The 13,416-nt window shown below is 39.6% G+C and overlaps 1 protein-coding gene across 3 annotated transcripts in view; it reads left to right on the top strand.

The window, feature by feature from the left end:
• Positions 1-2,935, top strand: part of capn5b (calpain 5b) — a 72,091-nt gene extending 69,156 nt beyond the window's left edge. For all 3 annotated transcript variants that reach the window (XM_074672833.1, XM_074672834.1, XM_074672835.1), the window contains one exon: positions 63-2,935. In XM_074672833.1, the coding sequence (XP_074528934.1) occupies positions 63-245 (183 nt within the window). In that variant the 3' untranslated portion in view covers positions 246-2,935. The remainder of the gene's footprint in view (positions 1-62) is intronic.
• Positions 2,936-13,416: the final 10,481 nt, after the last annotated feature.

Raw genomic sequence — 13,416 nt, forward strand, 5'->3', positions numbered from 1 at the left:
TTCCTCTCTCCTTTCTTTCCCGTGCTTCTCCTCCCGCCTTCCCCTCAACACACGGCCAACAGATCTACAACAAGAACATGATCGTGGACACCTTCCTGGGTCAGGTGATCCTGTTCAGCGACCCCAACGAGCGGCAGGAGCAGCACACGCTTCACCTCCGCGACAAGGGCAGCCGCCAGGACAACGACCTGCCGGGCACGCTCACTGTGCGCCTCATCACCTCCACCACGCTCACCAACATCTGATCCCATTACTCAAACGGTCCCAGCGATAGAAACTCAAGGTGGCGTTCTATCGGGGCCGGCGTCCGTTCATGCTCACCTCTGATCCTCCTCCATCGTGGGAGCTCGTGTTTTTCTGCTGCTGCACTTTTCTTATTGGTTGCTCATTTCGCTCAGCGTTTTTTAAAAGTCTGCGACTCATATCTCTGAGCAGAAAGTGTTTTTATTTACTTATTTTTATGCATTCATGCCAAAATTCTCCATCATTTAGCGCTTGCTTCACTTTTTTTGTCTTGAGATAGTTTTCGTTGCAGATTTCATCACCAGAATCTCCAACATTAGAATTTTCAATCAACACAACTGTGCATCGTTTTATTCCTCTCACACATGCACACCTGATACATATGCAGACGTCTCTGCACTCTCCATGCATGTGCCAATGTTTCCAAGGGCTATGCATTGCCTTAAGGTTGAGTCTGTCTCTCCACCTTGAGGAGGCGGAGGGGGGTTATGTTAGAAACTCTTTATCTTCTCGGTCAGCTGTCCTCAGTGTTAGCTCATCCTCCATCCTCTGCTTTCTCTCATGGTCTCCATCCGTTTTCTCATCATGTGTGCTCTTTTGTATCGTCGCTCCTCGTCCCACCTGCTCCGCCCACCTTGACCCCTCCAGTCTCCACCAGTTTGCCGGTGCTTTGGAGAGCATGCAGCACTGTCTGTCACTTTTTACTGTGGACTTTACAAAAACCGATAGCCAACAGCAGCTATTCTCTCCCTCCTCTGAGAGCTTTTCTGTGTTGTTCAGTGAGCGCGCTCATGTGTGAAATCTTGCCTCCCGTCTTCCTTCACCAGAACCATTTCCCCGAGACGCTTTCTGCCGGTTGCTATGGACGATCTTAAAAACTGCATGGCTTAAAAAACCTGAACTCTTTGCCTGTGCTGCACATCTCTCCGGTCGTAGCTTAGCAGCCGGTGCTTTTGATAGTGATCCCCTCTCCCCCGACGTGTGTGCTCACCTCCCCCGTCCAGCGGAGTGCAAAGATTTCCCCTGACATAATCAAGTGCTTTATGGGACCAAAGATGAGCCAGACCCTCCGCTCTCTTAGTCCCTTTTGGACCGCTCTGGCCCGGCCCGGCCTGGCCTGGCCTGGCCTGGCTACAAACCACCACCCCCTGTGCCACATCATCTCTTAACGGCAACACCACTGCCTGACGCTTCCTCTGACTTGAGTCTGTTGGCTCAGGCCGAAGACTCATGCCACGTGATCCGGAGAGACAGCAGCTGTGCTCCTGCTGTTGGCACAGACCAGGCGTGTGTGTGTGTGTGAGAGTGTGAGAGAGTGTGTATGTGTGTGTGTGTGTGTACTGCTAGTTCCAGCCTTGCTCTAAGTGGGAGTACCTGGGAGTGCTTGGGGTGAATGTATATCTGTTAATTTAGCCGGAAGACGCCGCTTTCCGTGGAAAGGTGTGAACTGGGAGGAAACAGCCCTTTAGGGGAACATCACACCTTGCACTTTATTTGATTTAAAAAGGGGCAAAAAGACCCTGAAGGAAGAGAAAGATGGACAGGGAGAGGAGGAGGGGAGCAGAGGAGACATCCTGCCAAACAACCTGTGCCATCGCCTCGGTCCTGGCTTTGCCTCCGCAGCAGGAAATCTATTAAAGGGACATTTGGCGAACTGTTGAGTGATTTTTAGGAGGACTCCAGATGGCTTTTGCATATTGAACCAACACTGGTACAATTTAATCTATCTCTGATGAACTGTGGCATTTCTTGCGTAGATCATGTTGCATCTAATCTGACCTTTTGGCACCGAGGCTTTTTGTGACCGAAGCCCGAACAGAAAACCACAACATGTGTTTGTTTTTCTCAAAAGTGCAATATCATTGCAGAGACTTTTCATTCCCAGTTCGATGACTTTTGGGTATGTCTCAGTCTTTTTTTCGTTCCTCCTTGTGTTTCTTACAAAGAGTTGTTCTCATTTTCAAGACATTTCCTTTGAATGTAAGACAGTTAGTGGACTAATTTGGGTCAAACTTGTCGAGTTGGTTTTCCTGATTTCAGCGCCTTTTTCCATTACTTGAACTGTCACACATGGCATTTAATTGACCACACACCTTTGTGTACAGCATCTTTATAAATGTGTCTTGCATGGGTTACTTTCCGATATGTTCATGGCCTTGTATTGTACTGTTCAATTGTTAATCTATATTTATTCTTTCTATCTGAGAAGTCTTGGAAATGCTAGTATTGAGCAGTCAGCATGTCTACACTAATGCACCATACGTCAGTCCGACCATATCAACCGGTTTGAAACAGTTATGTCTTGTATTACAGTGATGCATTCTTAATGCCTCTAGCATTGGTGAACATTAGCAGCAGTTGTTGACTACTTTTTAGGTGCTATTTATCTTCTCTGTGCTTTTTTGTTGTTGTTTTCTGTCTGACAGAGGAACAGAGCTGGAAGAGTCTGAGAAAGGTTGTGTTTGCTTGTTGACAGTCAGCGTTAGAAACTGCAGTGCCAATCAGAGTGAGGTTAGACATGTCCTAGGTGTGCCATGTAAGAACAACCTTTGCTATGGAGGACCAAACCTGCCAAAATTAAAAATTAATAGAAGTAAAAGTGAAAACAAACTATAAACACAAGTAAAAGTAAAATAAAGATATGTTAGAGCAGAGCGCTTTTATTTACTTATTTATTGATATTTCATTTTATTACCACATGATTTATTTTTTTATTTATTTTTTAAAAATTGTATTAATTTAATTATTTGTATATTTTTTATATTTGCTTTTATTTCTGAATTTATTTCTGTATTTATGTTTAATGTAATGTAATTGATTTATTTACTTTTACATATATATTTCCACATTTATTTTTTTAATTGTTTTTTAATTTCATCTATATATTTTTTCAAATTTGTTTTTATTTCCACATTTTTTATTTATATATTTATTTATGTATGGTTATATTTTTTTTATTTTTGTTTTTATTTCCACATTAATTTTTATTTTATTTTTTAAAATTTTATTTATTTACTTATGTATATTTTTTTTCATATTCATTTTATTTCTGGATTTATTTTTAAATTCATTTTTAATTGTATCCATTTATTTATTTTTTTCATATTTGCTTTATTTTAATTTTTGTTTTTTTTTGTTTTTTTCAATTTTGGCAGTTTTTGTCCTCCATACTGCACTGCTCCCGTAAAACCTGGAAACAGTACATCACAGCAACCAGGTGTGACTCTAATCTCCCGTACCCGGGTCAAAAATGTGAATCGCTCAAATTCAGCTGAGCTGAGGGTGAGATGAAGAGTAAATGAGAGGTTGTTGGTGTCAAAAGAGACGGCTACACTGGAAAAAAACTGGAAACCTTTCAAGTTTTTTGTCTTAGTCTCAGTAGAAAATGTCTTTTTAGACTTAATATGCGCCACATTCACCTGACCAGTCCAGAAAGATGTCTTATTTCAAGTTATTTAAAGACAGAAATGAGGTCTAAATTGCTCGTAACAAGTAAAAAAATCTCATTTTTCTGGACTGACCAGTTGAATGTGGCTAATATAAAGTATAAAAAGACAATTTTTAGCCTAAAATAGGACAAAAACACTTCATAAGATTTTAGTTTTTTGCAGTGTGCTGCTTGAATTCTCTTGAACAAACTGGTCTTTGGGTGAATGACGCCTCAGTTTGTGCCTCTCATGGTTTACAGCTGAACTGGGGAGTGGATTGTGGGTTAAATCTTATAAAAGGTCGTTTAACAAAGCTCATTTTTCTGAATGAGTAAACAGAATCATTCAGGCTTTGTATTCACCAGATGAGACTCTGCTTTGTAAGTTAAACAAATATCTTGACCAGAAATGGCATAAATCGACAAAATTAGGTCACGGTGAAGCAAACTTCTTTTTAACCCAAAAGCAGACTTTTCTATCCTGTTATCCCGTGTACCACAGATTGGGAGGCAGGGTGCAACCGGTCCATCACAGGGCTACAAAAACACAGCCAATCACACACACACCTACAGGCAATTTAAAGACACCAATTAGCCTAACAAGCATGTGTGTGTACTGTGGGAGGCAGCCTTAGAAAGAACATGCAATCTTTGCACAAACAGGCTCCTTCCCATCAGAGAATCTAACCAGGAACATTCACGCTGTGAGGAAGTACTGCTGATCACTGCACCGCCCCGCAGCCTGACACACTGTATTCTTACACAATAACAAAAACTGTCAGAAAAGTTATTTCATTTATTTAGTTAAGTTTCCAATCAGGACAGTTTGAATGATTCTGTTTTGTTAAACATTCTTTATCCTAAAAAAATGAAAGTAGAGCCTTTCAGTTTGAGAAAATGCAGCGGTATAACTTTGGAGTCATGTGGTGGCAAAACACTCAGACCCTAATTTGGCTCCATTTAATGCATAACTTCGACCAAACCGTGTTCATCTAACGAGACTCTTCACTTTCAGGTTTAAAGTTTGTTTTGTTGATCAAACAATCAGAGAGAAGCAGAAAGACGCCGACCTAAATGAAGCTAAAATCAGGCTAACGAGTGCTCTGTGGTACATTCATGAAAGCTAATTCAAAGTGGAAAGCTAAATTCAGCCTGTGTTTAAGTTTTGTTAGTGCCAGTCAGATTATGTAAGTGCCATTACTAAAGCCACATTTTCTGTTCAGCGTGAGCCTTAAAGTTTGAGTGATGAAGATGATTTTGCTGAGATCACAGAATGTTGCAGCACAGGAGAGAAACGTAACAACAGCTGTTTATTAATCACCAAAACAAAGGAAAGACTGGCACCCACTAAAACAAGTCTCAAAACAGTGACATCGGTTTTGTTTTTGTGGACTTTATCTGGTGCCGCCAGGACAATGTGGCCTAGAGACCGAGAAGACCTGATCACCCCAGTGTTTATTCCTGGCTCTGGGGACTTCTAGCAAAAACTGGCTTGAGGACCGTAAAGCCTTAGTGGGGCTCTGAACACTTTGACGGCTGGGTATGAACTCAGAGTTTTTTTGTCTAATGTTGGACTTAATGGCAGAGTGGCTGTGCTGTCTTTGATCAGAAAGAAGTTAAAAAAAAAAGTAAAATTTAATATTTTCAATTCTAAAAAAAACAGGAAGCCGGTGAAGGGAAAACAACTGGGATGACATTTTTGCGCCATCAAGTATTCGACATACGCACCAAACTTTATGATATTTAAGGATGGGTCTGTGTCCAGCCGTGAGTCAGTCCCCTTAGACCCCTATGTTTTCATGAACTGCAGTTCCCTGAGTGTCCACCAGAGTCTGTCTCCAGCCGTGAGTCAGTCCCATTAGACCCCCATGTTTTCATAAACTGCAGTTCCCTGAGTGTCCACCAGAGTCTGTCTCCAGCCGTGAGTCAGTCCCCTTAGACCCCTATGTTTTCATAAACTGCAGTATCCTGAGTGTCCACTAGAGTCTGTCTCCAGCCGTGAGTCAGTCCCCTTAGAACCCTATGTTTTCATAAACTGCAATTCCCTGAGTGTCCACAAGAGTCTGTATCCAGCAGTGAGTCAGTCCCCTTGACCCCCATGTTTTCATAAACTGCAATTCCTTGAGTGTCCACTAGAGTCTGTCTCCAGCCGTGAGTCAGTCCCCATTGACCCCCATGTTAAAAAAAACTGCAGTTCCCTGAGTGTCCACTAGCGTCTGCCTTCACCTTTCACATATGAAACGAAACGGTACCAGTGCCCAGTACCTGGCAATCAGTACCGGTACTCAGCGGTACTTTTTTGTGCTTATGTGGAAAAAAATATTAATTTGTTTAATAATATTTTTTGTTTTTCAATCTCCTCTTCCTCTCCCTCTCAGTCACAAGGATGCATTTAGGTACCTAAACGTGATACCATTTGATTTTAAGTCAATTGGTACCTATTAAATTACCTAATTTGGTACCCATCTCTAATGATATTTAAGTTTTAGTGCCAGGTATTGAGGTTTTCAATCAAGTTCTGACAACTTCTGGATTTTACGTTGTTATTGGCTGTGCACCAATCACAATTTTCTAGCCGATCATCGATCTTTAAAAAGCCTGACCTGCCAATACCCATTTTTATTTTTACAACTGACAGCATATACCTTCAATGTTCCAATCTTATTTTAGTGAAAATCATTTAACGATACCTGTGAAACAATAAAATCTTTATGTTTTTAACTTAAAAAACCAACAAAGTGCGCCAAGTTTTAGGTCTCAGAGCAAAAAGCAACAATGGCTGGTTGTCAGATCTTCCTGGAGGAATATAAGATCAGTTTTATATGTAAGGATGGGCCGATCACCGATCGATTCCCCAGAATTATTTTTTTACTTCAATCTGGAGGATATTAGAGTTAAAGTTGGCAAAGAGTGGACTAGTTTTCATGAATGTACCATGTTAGCCTGATTTAATACACTACAGCTGCTTCATACCAGGCAACAGTGTCAACATTTCAACATCTCAGAGACCAGCGTTGTCATTTCCATTCCTCATATTTGTTTCGAAGTGGCACAGAAACATAACCTCTAACACACACCCTGACAGCTCTGATGTATGGAGGGTATTTGGGCTTCAGAGTCACTTACAGCAGCAGTAACACTGAGAGTAAGGAGCTGAAATAACAGGGTGTCGAGCTCGATATGAAATCCAACACGTCGTTCGTCTTCAAGCTTTTCCTCGTGTAGTGCCAAAAACACAGAGTCGGATAAAAACGGGACATTTCAGGTGATGAAGAGTGACAGTGTTTGACAGACGAAGTGATCTTTTTATTTTAATACTTTATTTTTATGTTCCCTCTCTTTTTTTTCACCCTGTCTTTGTCATGAAGTGATCCTCATTACGTTGCTCCTGTTACTTGTAATTGTTGCACATTGTGATTCTTTGCCAAAAGTGTGAAGGCTTTCACTGTTAACCTCTACACACACACACACACACACACACACACAAAGACATGATACACACACTAACACTCCAGCTTCTAGACTGACCAGGCTGAGCTGGAGTAAACGGACCTTCTCTGTTTTCTTTGATTTCCACATTAGCGATGAAACTCCTCAGTTTTCTGTACATACTCCCGCACGGCCATGCCAAAGCAGGTTTTCAGAACACGAAACCGTTCAAACGAAGCTGAGCTGCTTGAGAAAAAAAAAAAGGTGGTGACTTTTGTACGAAATCCAAAAATGCCAGTGCATGTAGCAAAAACCGCTTCAGATCTGCTCTCTGCACCATTTCAGAATCACAGGAGGTTATTTTTCTTTCAGAGCGATGGAGACGTTATCCGCTGTTGCTACTTTGATAAACATACTGTGTGAAGTAGAAGGCTTACGTTGCACAATTGCATGCAGTAAAACAATTTTCTAATATTTGTATTCAGTATCCTGCAGTATACAGTATGTGTATAAAAGTAGCAGCAACTCGACTTTTCAGTTCGTGCTGTGGGATTCATGTTCTGGATGTTTTATCAGAGGAAGATGTTTTTATTTATCAGACAGAGTAAATTATCAGAAGTCCTTTCCCAGACTTAGAAGTATTTTAATAAAAACAGGATCATGTGATCTGCCTCAGAGGGACGGGGACGACCTGAAAAAGTTGAGAAAAGTTAGCCTCAAATGAAAACTTTGGGCACCAACTTAAGATTGGTTCCACAAAAAAGATTTTGTTGTAGCATCAAATGAATGATGAGGGTATTCATTAGACAGCCGAATAAATGATCGTACAGGAGATCTAGAGGAAGACAATCCAGAAAATCCTTTAAGAGCCCTGATGATAAAACTTTCCAGTTCAACTGTGGATAAAATATGGTAGATTGTAGGAATTAGGGAGTTAAAAGACGATAAACTACAATTTCTCCTCACCTTGTGGGGAAACACCAGGCCTTGCACTAGTTAGCATTGACAAGCTACAGGCTGCTAACAGCTGAGTTCATATGTAAACAATATAGCCATGGTTACATGTAGGATCTCCAGACAAACACAGGAGAAAAAGTTGTAAAAGTATCACTGAAGACGAAACCAGTTTGGTGTCCATGACCAACAAATAAACCATACAAAGTAATGATCCACTTCAAATACAGAGATAACAGAAAAGAGACAAAAATCACAAGAAACAGACAAAGAAGACGGAGCGGCCACAACAGGCAGCCACAACCGACAGGGCGGCGCTGTAAAAATTTGGACCAACTTTAAACACATATTGCTGTTTTTCCTAAATTTATGCTATTGTTATCCTGGCTCAGTCAAACAGATTGAACATTTCTTGTTTGCATGGTTTTTGATCAAATTTTACCCCGGATTTGTTTTGCTTTTTTTACAATGATTGATAAAATATGCAATAAGACATTGCTTTTGGGTTTTGGGAGGCATTTCCTGACCCTCTTAGCTCTATTCCAGAGCCAGCAAGACGCTCTTACCTACAGGCATCCAACTTCCCCTCCCTTCCTGCTATTCCCAGGTCTGTAAGTGTTTTCCACACAGACCGTGCTGGAAAATCCCTTCAACCGTCCTTGATGGGGAAAAGCCAAGTCTGCCACCCTCTGACCCTGCACTGCTCAGCAAGGTCCTCTCGTAGGCCTCCTCTCATCTATCTTCCCTGGGGATCATCAGTTCAATCAGGATGATCTTCTTTGCCTCTTTCAGACCATAAGACCAGGTCCGGCCTCTGTGGTATTTGCACAACATGAAGCAAAAGTAGTTTCCTACCCAGGTCCACCTTCATCTCCCAGGCGCTTCTGGGGCACTGGTGGTTTCTCTGATCAACTATATAAATGGTGTAGGTCTCATACTGGTCTGACTCTTTTTCTGCCTCTCCTGCTCCAAGATGTTGTCCAGTGCGCAGAGAACCTCATCATGGCGCCACCTGTATCTTCCCTGTCTTGCATCCTGCCAGAATATGCGCCATCGTTCCCAACCCTCTTCACAGTCTACGCAATGTTTCCTTCTCGTTCCACATACAAGTCCATCTGATGGTGATGAATGGATGTTATACACCAACCGGACCAGGAAAGAGAGGCGAGATCTTTCGCTTCGGCAGGTCCCACTTTGTCCAAGCTTCTTGTGATCCAAGCTTGACCTGCGCCTTTCTTCCTCCAGGTGCCGGACCTTGGCTTGGACCATGTCCCTTCTTGTGAAAATGATTTGAGGAATTTTATTTATAATATTTATTTATATTTCGCTCTTGTACTGCAGAACAATGGTGACCACCTGATTGACTTAACCTGCGTTTAAACCTAAGGTTATGGAGCAGATGTAAACAAACCTGAAGTTCCCAGACAAACCATTTCTTTTGCGTCCCACCTTGGAATACATTTAATAAGAAATCAGTTAATGTATCCATGTAAAGCCAGATCAGAGAGAAACTAACTCTTTTATAAACATCCACAGACGAAGGATGAAACCATGTGGGACACTGAGCTTACGACTGAGAGAGAGAGAACTTGGTAAAAACTATCTTGTACCAAAGAAATATTTTATTCATTTCATTCACAGTGAAAATGCTGAATTAATCAACATTTCTAGATATGCAGAAGTTAGCCAGAAGTTTCCATCTGTCTGCCGCCGCCAACCCAGATATCAGTCGATCGCTGTTGACTGCTGTCAAATTGTTAGTCTTCACATTTTCAGGCCAGGATCTGTAGCTCTGTGGTCAGCCACGTCTTTAAAGCACAACTTAGTGTATTATTACTATAACTCTGACTGATCTTTACCAGCTATTAGACCAGGGTCGGCAACCTGCCGCTCCGTAGCCTCCTCGTCACGGCTCCTTCTGGCCTTGACAAAAAAAACCACTGAGATAAACAAAAGTTGTTCCTTAATCTTACTCTTATTATTTTTTGTTAGTTTTTTGAACAGTTATCTTGGAGTTCAGGGCGACACCTTTATCATCAAGTTAAAAAAAGTTTGAATAACTTATCAACTAAAATATGCACAAGATAGGTGGCGAGAAATTAGCAAAAAACAAAAAAATGTAACGTTTAAAAAAGACATTTTCACATCAAGCATTAAGTGTTTCCTGAAAAGTACCAAACTGAGGAGAAATGAAAGATTGATTAAGAATAAAGTCACATCTAACAGCCCTGACATGGAGAAGATTACACAGCACACTGAAAGCTGCTTATTTTTTATATTTTCACTTTACACAAATATGAAAAAGTAGGACTACATTTCACTTCTTTTTGGGGTTTTCTTTTGTTAAAACAGGTAAAAACAGAGAGTAAAATGTATTAAACTTTACAACTTTACCCCTGTGGTAGGCTGTCAAAGGAGCTGGATTTGTTAGCGTAGCAGCTAAACATGCTAACGTCATCAGAGTCACTTTTCCAGGTCGTCCCTCAGCGAAAGGCAAAGAGTGATCACACCATCAGGTGCGAGGTTTCCTGGGGTTAAGAAACAGAAACTAACAGATTTGGAGCCCTGAGGAGTAAACCCTTCGTGGTTATTTCAGTTTTTTTTTTCCCGCTTTGCGTCACAGCAGCTGAGGTTTGCCTGCCTGTGGATTTCAAAGCCTCCTCGACCTACAAACCGCTGCATGTGTCTAAAAACAGCTCAGAGACTGCTCCAGGTATTCTGTTTCTCTCAACGAAAGCATTTTGTAGACTGTACTGAATCTGGTCACCGGGAACCTTCTGCTTTCTCGTCATCGACATTTTTATCTGAGCTGGAGTCGCGTCCACTCAAGGAATGAGCTTGTGATTCTTCTTGTATTTTTCTGCTGATGTTTATTAACTGGAGACTGGAATACTTACTGCATGGTGACACTTCTAGAAGATGCTACGGTCTTTATAACAAGTATCTTTTATCAGTATTTTATAACCTTGTTAATTTTATATATCCACTTTACCTTGCGTTGGTTCCTGACCCGTATGTTTACTGATAGCTAGGTTTCAGAGAGCTGTGCTGTATGTTCTGTACCGTGTGCTTGTCTGTGTGTTTCTTTCAGCGTGAGCTTTCTTTTTCTTTCTCAACGCGTGTTCGTTGGATTTGGTTCTCGGTTACACTGTGGTTATTTTATAGCTACGATCGGAAATTATTATTTTTTCTTTTGTATTTAATGTCAACTTGTGGCATGACTTTGAAATAAAACAGGAAAACCTCTCTGGCTTTGTCGTACCTCTGTTTCAACCTAAAATAAAAACTCTGGACCACATTGACTGGAACGAGGAGACTTAAAAAAAACTTTTATGCAATGGAAGAGAAACACAAACCCACATTCACCAGAGTCATAGACTGTTTTCTAAAAGTTGTCTCAACTAATATGCTTGCATCTTTTTTTTCCCCTTGCAATAAAATAAATGAGGATAGATTATTTATAGCATTTCTGTCTTTCTCCCCCGTGTCCAGCACCATCAAAAAATGTCCAAATAAAGCCTTTCTAAAAAAAAAAAAAAAACACAAAAAGGAACTTTCATTTTTTCATTTTTAAAGAAGAAAAAAGACGTTATGTCAAATTTCTGCAGAGATTGATCTAAATGGATGTGATTTTGCTTCCAGTTGCTACTCAAAAGTTTTTGCCCCCAATGTTTTTCGCTACATTAGATCTGAAAGTATTTCCCCAAGAAAAGTGTCTGTTTAGGTGATTAATTGTTCCATGATTTAAATCTAATCACACACATAAAAAAGAACAAGACTCCCTCCCATCTGCTTTGCAATTGGGGAACATGAAATGCTGGTGAGTCTTGGAGGATTACAATGGTTTGATAATGATAATACCAATACCTTTATTTATAATCCACCTTTAAAAATTAATGTTAATGAATAGTTCTGACTGGAAAAGCTTGCCAGAAATTTAGGAGAATGGCAAAAACAGATAAAAAAAAAAGTCTAAACCAGTCAGAGAGAGGTTTAAAGGTTTGGGCAAAGTAAGGACAAAAAAAGTGCTAAAGATCAACATGAATAAAAGCAAACTAAACAGAATTAAAGTGATGAAAATTTTAGGGCATCCACATCATTAGAGCAATAAAAAGTTACTATAACTAAAGCTTTAAAGTTGAAAAGTTGAAAACAAAGAGAAAAAGAAGATAAAAATAAGACTTTTGATGTATTTTTTCATAAACCAAAATAGGCGAGTTTATTTATAGAGCTCAAGGGAACTCAAACTGCTCCACACAAAACAGAAGAAGAAAAAATACAAAGGTCAACAAAGCACATTGATGTAAACTATGGAGGACCAAAACTGCCAAAATGAAAAAAATAAAAGTGAAAATAAAGGAATGATTAAAAAAAAAAACTTTAAAAAACAAATACAAAAAGATAAATATAAATGGATAATGATTAAAAATAAAAAATAATAAATAAATAAAAGTAAAAATACACACCAAAATAAATAAATAAATAAAATAAAAAAAAAAATAGGAAAATGAGTGTGGAAATAGATAAAAAAAAATAAATGAATAAATAAAAATACAATTAAATATCACAAATAAATAAAAGCACTCTACCCAAATATATTTTTTATATTTTTTTATGCTGCAGCTAATATCAGAATTAAATACAGCACAAATTGTTTTACAAATGAGGGGACTCACCTACTGGTTGATAGACAAGTTTTTATTTTCACTTTATTTTTTAATTTTGGCAGTTTCCATCCTCCATAATAAACATCTAAGCCCAATTACAAGCATACATTGAATTCTCAGCAAAGAAGCAAATAAAAAGCAATAACAGAAGATTAAAACAAAGTTACACACTTTTTAAAATGAGGCTTTGAAGTAACAGTGCAGAGTTGTGAGATGGAATAGATAGTAAGATAATTTGTTGAAATATTCTTGTAAACAAACTGATATTTTTGGCTTTGAACTCTGCTTTTACATGTTTGCTTCTGACTCTGGGGACAAGAAGCAGACCTGACCCAGACGACCTGAGCAAAATCACTCTAAAACATTCACAGCTTCATGAACTTGTTGAATTTTAACTTCATTTTGATCATAAATGAGGGTTTTTTTTGCCAAATTTAACAGAAGAGCTGCTTCTGGATAAAAAGTGTCTTTTATTTGTAGATTTGAAGAAGATTTTCAGTCTGTTAACGTGACAGGAAGATCTCCAGAAGTCAAAGCCAGATCCTCAGAGAGGTAAGTATTTGTGTTTGTCGACCAATTCTCTGAAATTAATGTTGTAACAGAATAACAGCTAGGAAAACCATGACCTGGATCACCTCCCTCCCCACCTCCCAGCTGGTCTCTGTATGTGCCTCCGACAGGCTCCACCTCCAGCTA

Source organism: Halichoeres trimaculatus, unplaced genomic scaffold (genome assembly GCF_033239565.1).
Source record: "Halichoeres trimaculatus isolate MK-OKI-2021-1 unplaced genomic scaffold, fHalTri1.1 fHalTri1_scaffold_6, whole genome shotgun sequence".
NCBI classification, from domain to species: Eukaryota; Metazoa; Chordata; class Actinopteri; order Labriformes; family Labridae; genus Halichoeres; species Halichoeres trimaculatus.